We start from the raw sequence: 15,895 nt of genomic DNA, 5'->3' as shown, positions 1-15,895 counted from the left end.
AATGGGAGACAGGTGAGGGGTTAGACGGAGCAGACGTGACTTCAAATAGTTTGACTCAGAAACAGAACAGTGGAAAGGACAGATGTGGAGTTTTTACTTTTAACTTTTTGTGAAACGACCGCTATGGGACGACATCTGAAAACCGACTTCATAAAGATGTGTCTGAGATCACAAGAAGAAAATGGCTTAAATCACGATATCGGATTCACTTTGTCCTCTCGTTAAAAACAAGTCAACAGCCTTGTTAGCTTTCCCGAGGGAGATACCATCTTTTGGGGATTTAAATGTATCCAAAAGTAAAGAAATGATAATGTCATTCCCAACACAAGTATTGAAATCGTCCTACAAATACTGTGTTTAATGTGTTGATATGTTGACGATCTATATGGTTTGATGACAGATTGAGATTTAGTGAGCAGTTTAGCAGCGTCTCTACTGTCATAAACTAAACTGCTGTTTTTCTCTAGCCTGGATGCCAGCCGAACTTAGCCCCGCTCACAACAATTGAGGTCGGGAAGTTTGGGTTTGGACCAATCAAATTGTCAGGGCGGGCTTTATACGATGATGGACAGATGATCAACAGTAACGTGATCAACCACGTCACCAAAAGAGCGCTTGGGTTGAATTTGTTTACAACAAAGATGGCTGTCGGTGGAGAATTGAGATGTGTAGTTTCCGCCATCGCGTCTGTTATAGAAGATATATCGACAGCGCATTCATTTTAAAAGAGGAACAGAGAACCGCGATCAAGGCATTTGTCGATCGGAAAGATGTTTTTGCCAAGCCTGACGTGGTCATACTCAGATTCTCGTCAGAACTTCCCAACCTCAAATGTTGTGGGCGGGGCTAAGTTCGGCTGGCATCCAGGCTAAACACGCCCCATAACCCCAGCCCAATGGAGCAGCATCAGACTCATATTCTGACTAGTATCTGAGTAAGACCACGTCAGGCTAGTTTTTCTCTTCTTGAATCAAAATTATTTCCGTTTTGTTTGCTAGTTGACATTCCTTCGCCAAAAGGACAAAAACTGACTGCATGGAGTTTGATCAGCTCTAAAAAAATGATTGGTAAAATTACAAAGATCCCTCTTACAGCTTAATACTGAACAAAGTCCTCACAAAAAGCATTTAAAGGACAGTTCAGATACTTTTGAAGTGTGGTTGTATGCAATGCATTCTCATGAATGGGTTTTTTTGATATCGTACGCAAACAATTCATAAGATATCCTGTGAAATACGGTTAAGTTTAGCGGTCTGTACCGTTAAGACAATAGGAAACTCTTAACCGTAACCGGGGTTAAGTGAATAACTGGGTTATGCAGACTGATCTCACAAAGTGGCGTATGTATGACACGCCAATTCGTATGCCGTTTTTGCGTGTTATCAAGACGCATAATCGTTTTTTAGGGTGTTTATCAACGCCGTTTGGCTTCCATTGACCTACATTACATGTGAATTATCACCATAGTGAGTAGTATAAAAGGATGGAGGTTGGTTGGGGTGGTAGATGGGTAAAACACTGGACTTTCAGCCAGGAGAGCCGGGATCGCGTCCCTTGTGTGGCGTTTATTAACCGTTTTTTTTTTAAAATAATGCCTTCCCCAATGTTCTTTTCCTAAACCCAACCATTTATTGTTTTCCTAAGTGTGTGACGTTGGTCACCGTCATGTTTTTGTCGTTTTTTTGTGTTACTAAAGCCTTTCCCAATGTTCTTTCCCTAAACCCAACCTTTTTTTTTTTAATGCGTGTGACGTTCTCGCGACGCCACGTGGCGTGTATGTTTACATTTGCTGTATACAGCGTAGACAAACACGTGGATAGCTCAAAATGCGTACAGATATCACGCCACTTGGCTTTAGGAAAGTGGCGTGTATGTTTACGCAAAGTCATGATACCATGTTGGGTTAAGCCAGTTCTCTCCGTACGCAATGAATGGGAAGAATGATGGGAGTAACTCTACCCCCGGTACAGTAGGTGGCGCTCTGCCAACGTACAGCTGGTTCGAATAAAGCTTTTTATTCCAGTTGACCTTTGTTAAGTCTGTATCGACGACGTTTCATTCCCGGGATTGCTCCATTGCCAACGGAAATTCCGCTGAGTGTCCCTCATTTTCGGCCGGATGTCCGTCCCCTTCCTCTGTCTCTGTGTTGGCGTTCTAACCTCCGGTGGATTTGTGAGGACTAGGGTTAACTGCTCCTCAGATCTCTGCAGGGTAAATCCAGACAGCTAGCTTGTCATGTTTTTGTCCTTGTGTCAAGTTTCTGTGTTTTAGTTGGTTTTATGTTTGTTATCATGGACTTCCTGTTTTATTTTGTAATCCACTATTTTGGTTACTTCCCTGGTCACTTGTCTTCCTGTCTTTGTTTGTTTCCCGCCTTTTAGGATTATCTGCCCCCGCCCTAATGTGATTCACCTGTGTGTAGCTGTCTTCCCATCCCCCGTGTATATATAGATACTCCCGTTTGTCCACTTACCCTTTGCCAGATTGTTGTTAGTCCTCATGTGTCTCACTCTCCAGCGTTTTCTAGTGTTTGTTTCCAGTGTTTCCTGATCTATTGCCTGTATTTTCGACCACGTTTTCTGCCTGTTGGATTTGTACCTTTGCCTGGATTGTTTATTAATTAATAAACAAACTCACCTTCTAATCCGAGTTGAGTCGAGCATTTGAGACTATCTGTCCAATCTGAGTTTTCTGTTGCACGACTAAAACTACTTTTGAACGTACACATGTTCCACCAAAACAAGTTCCTTCCTGAGACTATTTTGCAGAGGCACCGTGGCTCCGCCCGGCACTTAGCACCGCCCCAAGACGATTGTGATTGGTTTAAAGAAATGCCAATAAACCAGAGCACGTTTTTCTCCCATCCCAGAATACTGTGTGGACTAGCCAGACCCTCCTCCACAGCGCTGTGGAGGAAGGTCTGGCAAAGTGAGACTACATGCACTAACCGGCAGGAACCGGGGTTAAGTGAATAACTGGGTTATGCCAGTTCTCCCCGTACACAATGAATGGAAAGAATGATGGGAGTAACTCTACTGCCGGTACAGTAGGTGGCGCTCTGCCAACGTACAGCTGCTCCTCTTCCGTCCAGAAATGGGTCTTCTTGATAGTAGTTGCCATGGCGAAGTCCTCAGTGGGTTTAAAGGTTTAAAGCAGCCATATTATGCTCATTTTCAGGTTCATAATTGTATTTTAAGGTTGTACCAGAATAGGTTTACATGGTTTAATTTTCAAAAAACACCATATTTTTGTTGTACTGCACCGCTCTCTCTCACTGCTGCAGATCCTCTTTTCAGCTAGTCTCTGTTTCAGAGTTAGACCTCTTTTCTTCTTCTTCTTCTGTACTATCTTTGATTGCACTTGCACATGCCCAGTAGCTCAGATGTAGATCATGTCAGCTAGCTAGCTCCATAGACAGTAAAAGAAAGGCTGTTTCTTCGGTCAGTTACAAGGCAGGATTAGCTGGGAGACTTCTAAATGAGGGCGCACATGTAAGTAGTTCTTTTATAGATTATGGTGAACTAATGTGTGTTGTAGCAATGCTTTGCTATTGAGAACGAGGTAGCATGCTAGCGTTAGCATGCTAGCGTGAGCTAATGGTTGCGGTTAGCCTGCTCGTTTCGGCTTGTGACGTCACAAGCTGTGCCGATTTTGACCAGCTCACCCAGAGACTGAAGGCAGGACACATTCAGAAACCGTATCTCACTCTAAACAGCATGGATGATTTTTTTTCAAAGTTTGTATGTGTGTGGAAGCACCAGAGACACAAAATAACACCCCAAATCCCAGAAAAAGTGAGTTTTTCATAATATGGGCACTTTAAAGCGTGTGTTTTTGCTGTCGTTTTTGACGCTGTCGCCAAGTAAGAAGGGGCAGTAACAACTAGAGATGGTCTGGTACCATTTTTTGCTTCCTGATACCGATTCCGATACCTGAACTTGCGTATCGATCGATACCGAGTACTGATCTGATACCAGTGTGTCATATATTTTATTATGTTTTAACAACTGTATACTACTATCCCTGTATGGATGTGATATGATTTCTATCTTTGTTGTCAGTCTGGCTCAGGTTAAACTCTTTGTGAAACATGAACAAACTCAAACAATGAATGCCCCAGAACTTTCTTTTATTATGCAGCATGACAGTCAGTTATAACCATAGACTAATATACAGTCAGTTATAACCATATACTAATATACAGTCAGTTATAATCATAGACTAATATATAGTCAGTTATAACCATAGACTAATATGCAGTCAGTTATAATCATAGACTAATATACAGTCAGTTATAATCATAGACTAATATATAGTCAGTTATAACCATATACTAATATACAGTCAGTTATAACCATAGACTAATATGCAGTCAGTTATAACCATATACTAATATGCAGTCAGTTATAATGGAAAAAGAACATAAATAAACTACTTTAACGTAGATTTTCTTTATGGCTTTATTACGTGGTATCAGATCGGTGCATTAACTCCAGTACTTCCTGATACCGATACCAGCGTTTTAGGCAGTATCGGATCATCTCTAGTTATAACGGAGCATGTGCAGAAGCGTAACACGAGCCTACCCCGCTCCAGGTGTGAATACCCCGCTTAGTAAAGGAGTTCTCTAGCTCTGTTAACTGGGGGATGAGAACTTAAATGACATTGAGAAACCCAGGGTATTGCCTTATATATTTGTGAATGTCTAAACATTGGGGGCGCGGCTCTGCAGCTGACCCCGAGTTTCCTTTGTAAAGTCACTGTATATGAAATGTATTGTCTGTTTTGTCCGTCTTGCCGTCTTGGCTATGGATTGTTCGTAATGTCCTGTCTCTCTTGTATTCTTGGTGAAAACGAAGACAAAATGTTCACATCTGTGGACAATAAAGTTTTTCGTAAACGCAGGATGACAGAGGAGGTTGTGTAAATATTTCGTGTCACTTAGAGTGTGATTGATGTTTTTATCACACATCAAAATGTACAAATGTAAATTTAATGCTGTCTCTTCTGTTTTTTATTTCTTTTTATCAGATAGCATCAGGATCCAGCTGCCAAGATGGCCGACGAGTAAGTTGAGATGCTTATTTATTTATTCTGTTTTTTAAATGGCAGAATGTCTTTTATACTCGTTAACAGAGTTCCACATTTGGAGGAGATTTAGGCCAAGAAACAGGTTTTGTAATGGATAAAATACTTAATTTTTTGTACATTTCTGAACTATTTTCGCATTAACAAAGTGAGAAAGAAGTTGTTCGCAGTGTGTTGGCATTTTTTCCTATTTCATGGGACATTTGATTATTTTTTTAACCCTTGTGTTGTCTTCCCGGGTCTGTTTTTGGTTTGTTTTATGAAGCATAAAGCATACATATTATACACTTATAAGCACAAAGTATATATATCTTCTAAGCCAACTTCATATCACTGCTAGTTTTACACTTATGTTTGTAATTCATGTTCAAAAAACCTCATTTATATTAAATTACGCCTAATTATGAGTTCAAAAACCCAGAAATTATAAATTACTTTAGCTAATTATTAAGATCAGAGGAACGTATGTTGATGCATAATCACAGCAGTTTCGTGTATAGAACTATCCATGGTATTTTTGGGCAATTTGGTTGAAATAAACCCACATTTTTGATACAGAAACTTTGAAAATGGGTCAAATTTTGACCCCAGGACAACACAAGGGTTGAACAGTTTTGCCATCACTACATGATTCTAATAAAACAAATGATCATAATAACAGATTTATGGACTTATTTATAACGTAACGGGCCAAATGTCTGATCCATGTCTCGTGTTTTCACCTGCAGGAAAAGACTGTCTGCGAGGCGCAAGCACACTCTGAAAGTAAGACATGAGTACATTTTTATTCTGTACAAAGATACTGTTTTTAAAATTTTAGCTGAAAATACTTCATGTTGATGGGAAATGTGCAATCTGGGGAGAATTAAGTGCAAAATGAGGGGGATGATGTGCAGTGAGTGTGGGGGAAGGTAAAGGGGGGGGGTCTTGTGTGAGGTTTGTCAAATGTTTATTGAACGCATTTGAATAAGACAATGCAGGGTTTCCCTGCTATTGTAAGGTTTAGGTGCAGCACCCGGAGCCGTTTTGGGCAGCACCTAAACCGAATGAATGTAACTAAAAGACTTTTCTCAGGTCTAATGATTGTAGTTTCTGCTCTAGCTTTTCCAACGTTTTAGACACAGACATGGTGATATGAAAACGGTCCAAAATGATGTAATAAAGAGACGCAAAGCTACCACAAAGAGACACAATGTGGCTACGTTCACGTCAAGTCTTGATGCTTAATTCAGATTTTTTTGCTCCAATCCTATTTTTTGTTTGGCTGTTCACGTTACCTTTTAAAATGTGGCCTATATCAGATTCCAGTGTGAACTGTTTGCGGTTTCGAACTGACCCGCATGCGCAAAAGACCAATACCAATGACATCAGACGCAGCACGCTGGTGCACTAAAGTTAGGGAGGTTATGGAGGAAGTCAGCATTTTGGCTTTTATTTTTAAATGTTTGTGTAATGGCAACCGTAACATTAATGAGCCGGTGCTGAGGAGGAGAAGAATGGAGAGAAAGTAGAGCCAAATTGGCTATTTTGGCCTTATGCGGGGTTATGGCTGCTAATTCACTGCAGAGGTCTGTGTGGAGGCAGAGACGAAGTCAGGAGTGGTGGGACTGAGTGGTGAATAGCTTCACAGAGAAGCAGTTTATTAAAAACTTTCGGATGTCGAGGGCAACTTTTGATTATCTCTGTCAGATTGATGTAAAAGTCACATCAAATCCACCTCGGTTGTTCACACTGCGGCCACATTGAAAAAAAAATCAGACCTGGGTCCGATTCAGGACCACATATGGAAGTGGTCTTAAATCTGATTTGAAAAAATCAGATTTTGAAGAAACTGCAAGATTTGAGTGTTCACACTACTTCTGAAGAAGTCTGACCTGGTCACTTGACCCCAAAAAATAATCAGATTTGGGCCACTTTTGCCTGCAGTCTGAACGTAGCCTATGATTGCGGGAAATTAGAATTTTTTTTAATTGAAAAACGTCACATTTTCTTAAGGAAGGACGCCTTAATCCCCCCGCCAAATACGCGCACCTAAGTCTTCCACAAAGCCGGGGAAAACACTGAATGTATGCCAGGGACGTCACTAGGATTGAAAGACAGGGGGGGCTTAGCCCCCAGGGTATTTGTAACTTGCGTTTGCAAAATCTTTGCACTCACATGTTTTGTTACTGTATTAGAGCTACACTTATGTCAACAACCAGTCAAGAAACCAATATGTTAACAAGTAAACAGTGACAGACATATCCTCTTCTTCCATTTCTACTCTGTTCCTTCTGTCTTATCCTTTAAGATAAAACAAAACCCTGATGCTAATTTCATGACTTCGAAATGCAAATTGGTCACATGAAACAACATCCAAAATGTCCAAAAACTGACAAACAGAGGCCAGACAGCTAATAAGTTGGTAAGTTAAACAAATATGACAAATAGCAGTACAAGAAAAAGAAAAAAATAGGCATCACTGCATACTTTATCATGTAAGCTATTGATACGGATCCTATTTAAAGTGGCTACTGTCTAAATACAATAACCTGATGGTGTAAGGAATAAAAGATTTGGAGTAACGTTTACTGTATGTAGGATTGCTTTCATTTTATTTTCACATGTGTATCTGTGGGCATGTCCTCATCTTTAGCCTAGCCTTAGGCAACAACTACATATGTATTTAATTTATCACAGCCAATGAATGAAGAAAGTTAGAATATAGCTAGCATATATAATAAATATAATGAAATAGTTTAGTTTAGGCTATGCATAGTGCCTAGACCTGCCAACAAATGCTTATTGTTACAAAACAATCCTTAAACCTATAGACCACTACTGACCTTAATCACGCTTGCTCCCTCAGAATCAACTGCTCTGCCAATCTCCTGCTTCTCTCTCTCTGCTGAAATAACATCCATCTCATCTGCTCAGTGAATTGAAGGATACAACGGTACAATAGCATTAACAGGGACCCGGTGACTTTAGTTTTCAGTGAGAACAATAACAACAAGATTGATATAGTTTTAGAATACGCCTAGGATATGACACATGCCTTTGGTGTGGGAGACCCGGGTTCGATTCCCACTGCAATACATCAACCAATGTGTCTCTGAGCAAGGCACTTAACCCCTAGTTGCTCCAGAGGCGTGTGACCTCTGACATATATAGCAATTGTAAGTTGCTTTGGATAAAAGCGTCAGCTAAATGACATGTAATGTAACTACTCTACTATAGAGATAGGCTATATTACTGGCAATCAATAAAAGAGTTGTGATTAGCTTGCTAAGTTAACCATTTCTTGTATTTCCCTCGTTCACTCTATAGCATAGCATCCATAGCAAACCAAAATATCCCCTTTCCTTTACCTCAAGAAAAAGTAGCTAAAAGTAAGCAGATCATTAAAAACAACTTACAATTACCTTCTGTATCACACTAGGTGTAATCAATCTTCATCCGAGGTTAAGGTTAGGGACAGGGGTTTGGTTCAGGTTGAGGTAGGGGGACACTGATCTCGATGGGTCACAGATTTCGGTGTAACACCGGTGTGTGTGTTTGTGGGGAGGGTGCATAGCGAGTTCAGACCAAAGAGTAGCGACGAGACGAGATGAATCCTCCAGTTACTCGCAACGCGCCGGTCTGCAACGCTCTGAAAGCTGCCAGTTCACACCAATGCAACCAGACGGTGCGGTGCATCATCTTAATAGCACAACGACTCTCTGTACTTCTGTCTAACTTTGGACTTTTCGGCTTTTTTGTAGCTGGATATATATCATTTGTTGCGTCTAAATATGAATGAGGATAAATCGAATTGTTATTGTTGTTCTTATTATTATTTAGGGGGGCTTAGGAACATTTTGGGGTAGCTTCAGCCCCCCTAAAATAGGCCTAACGACGTCCCTGATGTATGCTTGTATGTTTTATGCATGTTTACGTGAGATGCGTCACCATTTTAGTTCTCCTATAGGAGAAAATAAAGGCTTATCTTATCTCATGTCATCCACAGGGCTGTATGCTAATGGTGGGAACTAATTTATTGGAAGCCGAAGCATCAATGAAGATTGAGGAAAGGGAGAAGTTCCTGGCGGAGAAATGTCCTCCTCTGGAGCTGCCGTACTCCAAGGACGAGCTCATGGTGAGACAGAAACAGGACCGGCTGTCCCGGCTTGGCCCGGGATTAGTCTCGCATTGCCGGCCCTTTTTTCCACAGCGCTGTGTTGGGGCTGGAGTAGGGTCTGGCTGCAACGTTGATCTATTCTGGGATCGGGGGGCTGGGAGGGGGGGGATGCTCTGGCTTGTTTGTATTTCTTTACCACGTAGACTACACCACGCGATGACGCATCTCCACTTCCTCCCACTGTACAAAAGTGAAGCCAAAATATCCATGGATGTATTAACTACAAAGTAGATACCAGATCAGAAAATGACGCTTATTCAGTTCAATGGAGTTGCTTGCCTGAAGCATACGCAACAAAATGTCTAAGCTTCCGGGTTTACTTCCGTGATATGCGGCCCGCTGAATATGCGCTGTAGTGTTTCTCTCGCTGGCTCGTAGACTTTACATCGTGGCGATGTCACACGGTCTTTAAATCGCTTTTCTACGGATTGAAAATTCAGAATAGAATGTCTTATTCCTCTGTTGCTCAGAGGGATCTTTGTCTCTTTCTTTTCTGAACTTTCACTTATCTCTTCAGGAACTTGTCGAGAAACTCCATCAGCAGATTAACATGAGTGAGGAGGAGAGATACTGCATAGAGTTCAAACTCAACATGGTGCTGAATGAGGTGAGAAAATAAACATAGAACTATTACGTACATACAAGTAGGCAAAGAAATACGTGTATGTAAGATCGTTTGACCTATAATAAAAGTCTGTACTTCTGTCCTAAATCCTCCTGAAGGTCCGAGATCTCAACATTAAGATTGTGGATATGAGAGGAAAGTTCAAGAGACCCCGTCTGAAGAAAGTGCGTATGTCGGCCGACGCCATGCTGAAGGCTCTGCTGGGCTCCAAGCACACGGTCAACATGGACCTCAGAGCCAACCTGAAGCAGGTCAAGAAGGAGGTCAAAGAGGAGGTGAGCTGCTACCTGGTTCATCTGGACTTCAGTCTCAATACGAACATCAATATTCTGCCGACTCGTTTGTCATCTTGGTTTCTTATACCTGCTTTACGTTAGCTTTAACTTTAAAGGGGACGTTTCCTTTTTACCAAAAGTCGTATAATCTCATAAGTACATTTTTGTATTTAACTAGAAGGGCACCCGGAGAGTGCAGACCCACACCTTCAGATTATTTCGACACCATATGAATGCTGCACAAATGCCCTATCTCGCATGTTACCATAAGTGAAAAATGATTTGTGTATCTGCCCTGTGATTTGAATCCACTCCAACATGTAATGGCTTCTTCCTTGGGACACGCTACACCCTTACACCAAGTTTAATAAAAATCAGGCCAGTAGTTTTTCCGTAATCCTGCCAACAGGAGGAGGTATTGGCGACGTGTTTTAGTACCAATGTATGATTTTTCAATACTTTCTTTTCTCTATTTTGTACATGCTGCTGCCTCTAATGGCGCTTACCCACTGCTAGTACCAGCTCTACTCGACTCGACTCGGCCGCGGTGCCCCGTCGCCTCATGCGTGAGGCGAGCGTGGCTGGTCGTCATAGTGACGCCGCAGGAAACTGCTGTGACCTAACGCGACACACACACAGAACGTGGAATGTGTGTGTTTGTGATTCTTGGCATGTGGCTGTTTGCCAGAAGACACATTTTGTTTCTAAAGAAGCTGGAAGCAGCAAAAAAAACCACCACTGGCTAAACTATTTAAAAACGAGAGGTTTGTTCAGGACACCCCCTCGCCCCGTCTGTCGCTATAGCAATGATGACGCAGTGATTAGTGACGATTCTCTCCGACCAATCAGTAGTCTGCAGGTTTTCACGTCACCTTTTGGTATCGCCTCAGCTCGCTGGGAACCTGGACGGAGGTGGTGCTAAATAAAGTACCAAAACTCCATAACAGGCTTTACTATTGGTTAACACCACTGAGGCTCCTTTGCACCCAACAACGAAGCCCCTTAAAGGACTATACATCTACTCATAAACTGGCAATACATACAGTAACTACTAGTTCCCAAATTTGAAATCTTGCACAGACACTGGTACACAAACTTTAACCAAATAATAAGAATACTAGACCAAAAAAAGTATTGACGTTTAAATACCCAGCTCTACCACCATGTTAGTCAAACGTATTTGGAAGAGAAAAACAAAGGAAAAAAGGCAACAAAAACCTCAGAAAAACTGCGTAAACATAAAAAAGGCGACAAAAATTCAGAAGAAACAAATAGTCGAGAGAAAAAAAACTCCAGAAAGGCGACAGAAACTTTGAAATTAATTGTCAAAAAAATAGCGACAAAAACATTTTAAAAAAGCCGCAAAAATGTCGGAAAAAGCGACAAAGCGTACTTATCAAGTTTAACTCGCCCTGTATTTTTTCTTGGGGATGTATGAAAAATTAAATTGTATTTTAAATATTTTACCATCTTAACAATCGGTGTAATATTAACGCATACCTAACGACTGATGTAGCCTAGTATCATCTTTTCATTACTGCTGCTACGGCTTTACATGGTTGAGCGGTGTTAGAAGATGGGTTAGGTCTATGTTACTATGTGTTCTGATGTTTGCATGGCTTCCTATGCTGAAGGTGGATACTGTTTGATGTATAGCTGTGCTGGGGTTTTTGATGCTTCCTGTGGCACTGCATGGCAAGCTGAGAAAGCTTTTCTGTTGTTTTAGCTGTCTGTATGGTGTATGGTTGACTCTTGCTTGTGTAGTTTAATCTGTACTAATGTCTCGTTGATTTTCTGTCTGTGTAGTTTAACCTGCACTAAAATCTTGCTGTTTCTTGCTGCTCTGGTCTAAAATCATCTGGCCGAAGGACTATAGTTGAAAATTAGCCGGCTGGCTAACACTGGCACATTTACAGAAATGTTGATTAATGTGTGTTGTCCTTTATAAATAAATACAAAAAAAAAACATTGAAAACGTCAAAAAAAAGCAACAAAAACTTTGTTTTCATTATTGTTGTAAGCGCACCCCCGGAAATTACGCCTATGTGGCTGAGAGAGAGTATACAGTGGCCAACTCGGGATAAAATTTGACTGCTATGCAAAATAAAATCCGAGGAATTAAATTTGTATTTCCTGAGAAAGTTAGTGGCCAATGTGGCAGTGATGATTTATTGATTCACCTGTCAAAAATAAAGCTTGTTACCATTTGGCTGTTGGTAATATCTGAATTTATATTTATCATTTTACTTTTAACAAAATGAAATATCGTCTGTGTTCACAGGACAAGCAGCTGCGCGACGTGGGAGACTGGCGTAAGAACATTGAAGACAAGTCTGATAGGAAGAAGATGTTTGATAGTTAATCTGTCATCAGTTGTTAGGCTCAAACGAGTGCTTTTCACGAACAGAATTCGGATCTAATGTCTTTGTAACTGAAAATGAGTTTTATTCCAACATGCTGCATATCCAACGTCAACGTAACCCTTTTATTGAACGAGATAAGACATGACTGCCGTGGACATTATACTGATAAACAGTGTGAATACCTTGGATACTATTATCAACTTAAGGTACACACCTTAAGAAAGACTATTGTGTTTTTAAGCTTCTAGTGTGGTGCAGTAAGTGATGAGCGATAATGTCCTCAGTTGGTTTGCAGGATTTTAAAAGTGATTATGGCTGACTCTTTTATTTAGGCTATTCATGAAGAAACAATTCGCACATCCAACAATTCTTCAATGCAGGTGTATTGGAAAATATCACATTAGACTTGAAAAAGGACCATTTACTGAAGAAACTAAAGGGGCTGACACACCAACCCCATTATCGGCCGTCGGACAGTCTGGCGAGGTCGGTGACTTGAGTCTGTTCGGTGTGTTCCGTGCCGTCGTCCGTAGGAGGAGCCGTCGGCTTTAATTTGGGCCGATTTGACTGATGTTGAATCAGCCAGTGGGCGGTCGGACTTAAAACACTTAAACACACTGGAAATGACGAGCAGGATGAGCGTGACGAACGCCTCTGACAATCTGACGAAAATCTTTCAAACTGATCTTTGTTGATCTGAAATGAAGACAGATTCAGCAACTGCACGGCCTATTTCTCTCTTAAAATGTTTTCAGAAACACGTTTCGGTGAACTATTTTAGTAAAATACGAGATTGTATTCTGAACGAAGCCGCCATTAATGGTCTGGCTTTGAAATTCGGGAGCAGACAGACCCACGTGACGCATTTGTCATTTCCGGTTTTCATTTTTTGGGCGACAATACAGATTAGCGGCGCCTGCTGTTATGGAGACGTATTACGTCTCGCGCATGCGCAGAACGTACGCTGAAGTCGGCGTCGCTTCGGCGTGTTCTGAGGCACTTTTTGGACCGACGGGAGCCAAATGATCAGTCCGACTGCCTTTTCTGCCGACGGTCGGCCGTCGGGTTTGTGCGTCAGGGCCTTAATGTTTCGGTCCCTCTGGACCTTCGTCAAGAGTATTTTCCAGAAGGACCGAAACGTTTCTCCAGTAAATGGTGATGCGCTCGCAAGAGCATGTGCAGGATCTCCCTTTTTCAAGGCTTATTGAGATTATTTACAAATTAAATAAAAGTATTTTTTATCCAAAGCACACATTTTACTTTCAATATGTAAAATCCGTGATAACTCTGAGGTAGATGAGGCAGGTGCTCGGGTAGTTTTTGGATATTTTTACGTTGGAACAAAACTCTTCAGTTGAATCTATGCTGCCTTCTGCTTGTGCCTGTATCGACTCTGTACCGTGATGTATTTGTACTGTGTGTACTGGTGTCAGTATTAGTACATGAGTGGTGAATCAAACCTGCTTTTGTTCTGTGAAGGCTGATTTATGCTTCTACATCTTAACATTGTGGTACCGGCGACGTACGTATCTTCCTTAAACCACAAAGTACACATGATTTTTTATTCTAAAATCTAGAAATTATTTGCATTAATGTGTTGACGGCAGAATTTCAGTGATTAAAACCTGGTTACACCCTGAGAAGTCGTTTAGACTTTCATCTTTACGTTTATATTATATTATTTTTATTTATTTACTTCTTTTTACACGTACATCTCTGAAGCATTAAAACATGAATGTACAGCTGATGATTTAAACTCTTTTCAGTTTGTAACACTCTTTGTATAAAAGATTAATGAATAACCAGACAAGCAGGCAAAATATAGATCATTATTAGGCTGTTCTGTTCCGTAAGTTTCAAAATTAGGCAGCAAGTTCACGTTTAGTTATTTTAAAATTCATTCTCACCCTGATTATGCCGATCGTCTGCATCCATTCAGTGTCATGTAAGATACACAATGCCCAGTGAAAGAGACAGAGTGTAACGTTAGCCAATGCGTTACGTTAGCCTGGCGAGCTAACGGTCAGTATTGGACGTCTCTCTGTTGCAGAAGTATAAATCAGCCTTTCAGTCTGTACCGTCTATGGTCTGTACTAACTTTATGTCATCTTTTCTAAACTGTTCAAACAGAAGTGTGATGTACTTTTGTCGTCTTGTTGCTTTCACATTAAATACAAAAGCTTCATGTTCATCTTGTTCATAGTCTTGTTGAATTTGTAAACACTTAGCTAGCTCTGTAGTGCACATACGTTCATTTTCAAATGCTGTACATTTAGAGCTTAAATTAAATATATTGTCTGTGTTCATTTAAAGAGGTATTACGTACTATTGTACACAAGGTGACATTAGCACTGAAAATTAGGCCCTATGTTCCCACAGCCCTATGTTCCCACATTTCTAAGATATTTTTCAAAATTAGGCCCTTTGTTCCCACATTTCCTTTTTCATAAATTTGTATCAGATTTATCCACCTAACCCTAAATATGTTGTGGGAGGATAGGGCTTACATTGAAGGGAAATGTAGGAACACAAGACCTAATTTGAAAATGTCCTAGAAATGTGGGAACATAGGGCCTAATTTTAAGAAAAATCTTAGAAATGTGGGAACATAGGGCCTAATTTTAAGAAAAATCTTAGAAATGTGGGAACATAGGGCCTAATTTTCAGCAAAAAAAAAATCTTAGAAATGTGGGAACATAGGGCTGACCCTGTGAAGAACTAGTAGCAGCTGCAAGACATTTATACCTGCTAAAATACTGTACTTAAAATAGGGATGGGGGAAAAAATCGATACAGCATAGTATCGCGATATTTTTTGTGGCAATACTGTATCGATACACAGACGCCAAGTATCGATCTTTTACGATATATGTGTTGGTCAGTCTGTCTGCTTGACAATACCATTTTGCAGCAATAAAATTGAAGTGAGATGAACAGACAGAAAAATTTATCTTTTTAGATAAAACAGATGACAAAATTTTCCTTTGGGGACATCATTTGAAATTGGCAAAAATTTGAAGTTGGAAAAAAATATTAAATTGCAATATATCGCAGAATATTGCAATATGTTTAAAATTGCAATAATATTGTATCGCGACATAAGTATTGTGATGATATCGTATCGTGAGACCTCTGGTGATTCCCACCCCTAACTTAAAATGTCCGTTTTTCTGTCACGATGCACAACTTGGACCCTAACTGCTTTAGAGTTAACACTACACTCTTTATGCTAACGTCAACTTTATGCTAATCCTATAATGAGCCATTTTATGAGGATTTAAAAGTATTTTTAAACTCTAAGGATTCTCAAGTCACAGAATATAAAACAGACTAATAATTCTGGATTTGTTTTTAAAAGTTTACACTCCAGCTAACACTTGGTGGTT

General features: G+C 40.4%; 1 protein-coding gene across 2 annotated transcripts in view; it reads left to right on the top strand.

Moving 5' to 3' along the window:
* LOC116036364 (troponin I, fast skeletal muscle-like) overlaps positions 1-12,918 on the top strand; it is an 18,113-nt gene extending 5,195 nt beyond the window's left edge. Inside the window, exons 2-7 of one of the 2 annotated variants that reach the window (XM_031279900.2) lie at positions 5,032-5,067; positions 5,817-5,853; positions 9,077-9,205; positions 9,765-9,854; positions 9,971-10,147; positions 12,429-12,918. In XM_031279900.2, the coding sequence (XP_031135760.1) occupies positions 5,057-5,067; positions 5,817-5,853; positions 9,077-9,205; positions 9,765-9,854; positions 9,971-10,147; positions 12,429-12,509 (525 nt within the window). In that variant the 5' untranslated portion in view covers positions 5,032-5,056 and the 3' untranslated portion in view covers positions 12,510-12,918. Of the gene's footprint in view, positions 1-5,028; positions 5,068-5,816; positions 5,854-9,076; positions 9,206-9,764; positions 9,855-9,970; positions 10,148-12,428 lie in introns of both variants that reach the window. The other variant, XM_036003695.1, reaches the window with a different exon arrangement.
* The last annotated feature ends 2,977 nt before the right edge of the window (positions 12,919-15,895 follow it).

Source organism: Sander lucioperca, chromosome 7 (genome assembly GCF_008315115.2).
Source record: "Sander lucioperca isolate FBNREF2018 chromosome 7, SLUC_FBN_1.2, whole genome shotgun sequence".
NCBI lineage: Eukaryota > Metazoa > Chordata > Actinopteri > Perciformes > Percidae > Sander > Sander lucioperca.
The sequence above is the reverse complement of the archived record's forward strand: the minus strand, read 5'-3'. Positions and strand labels throughout refer to the sequence as shown.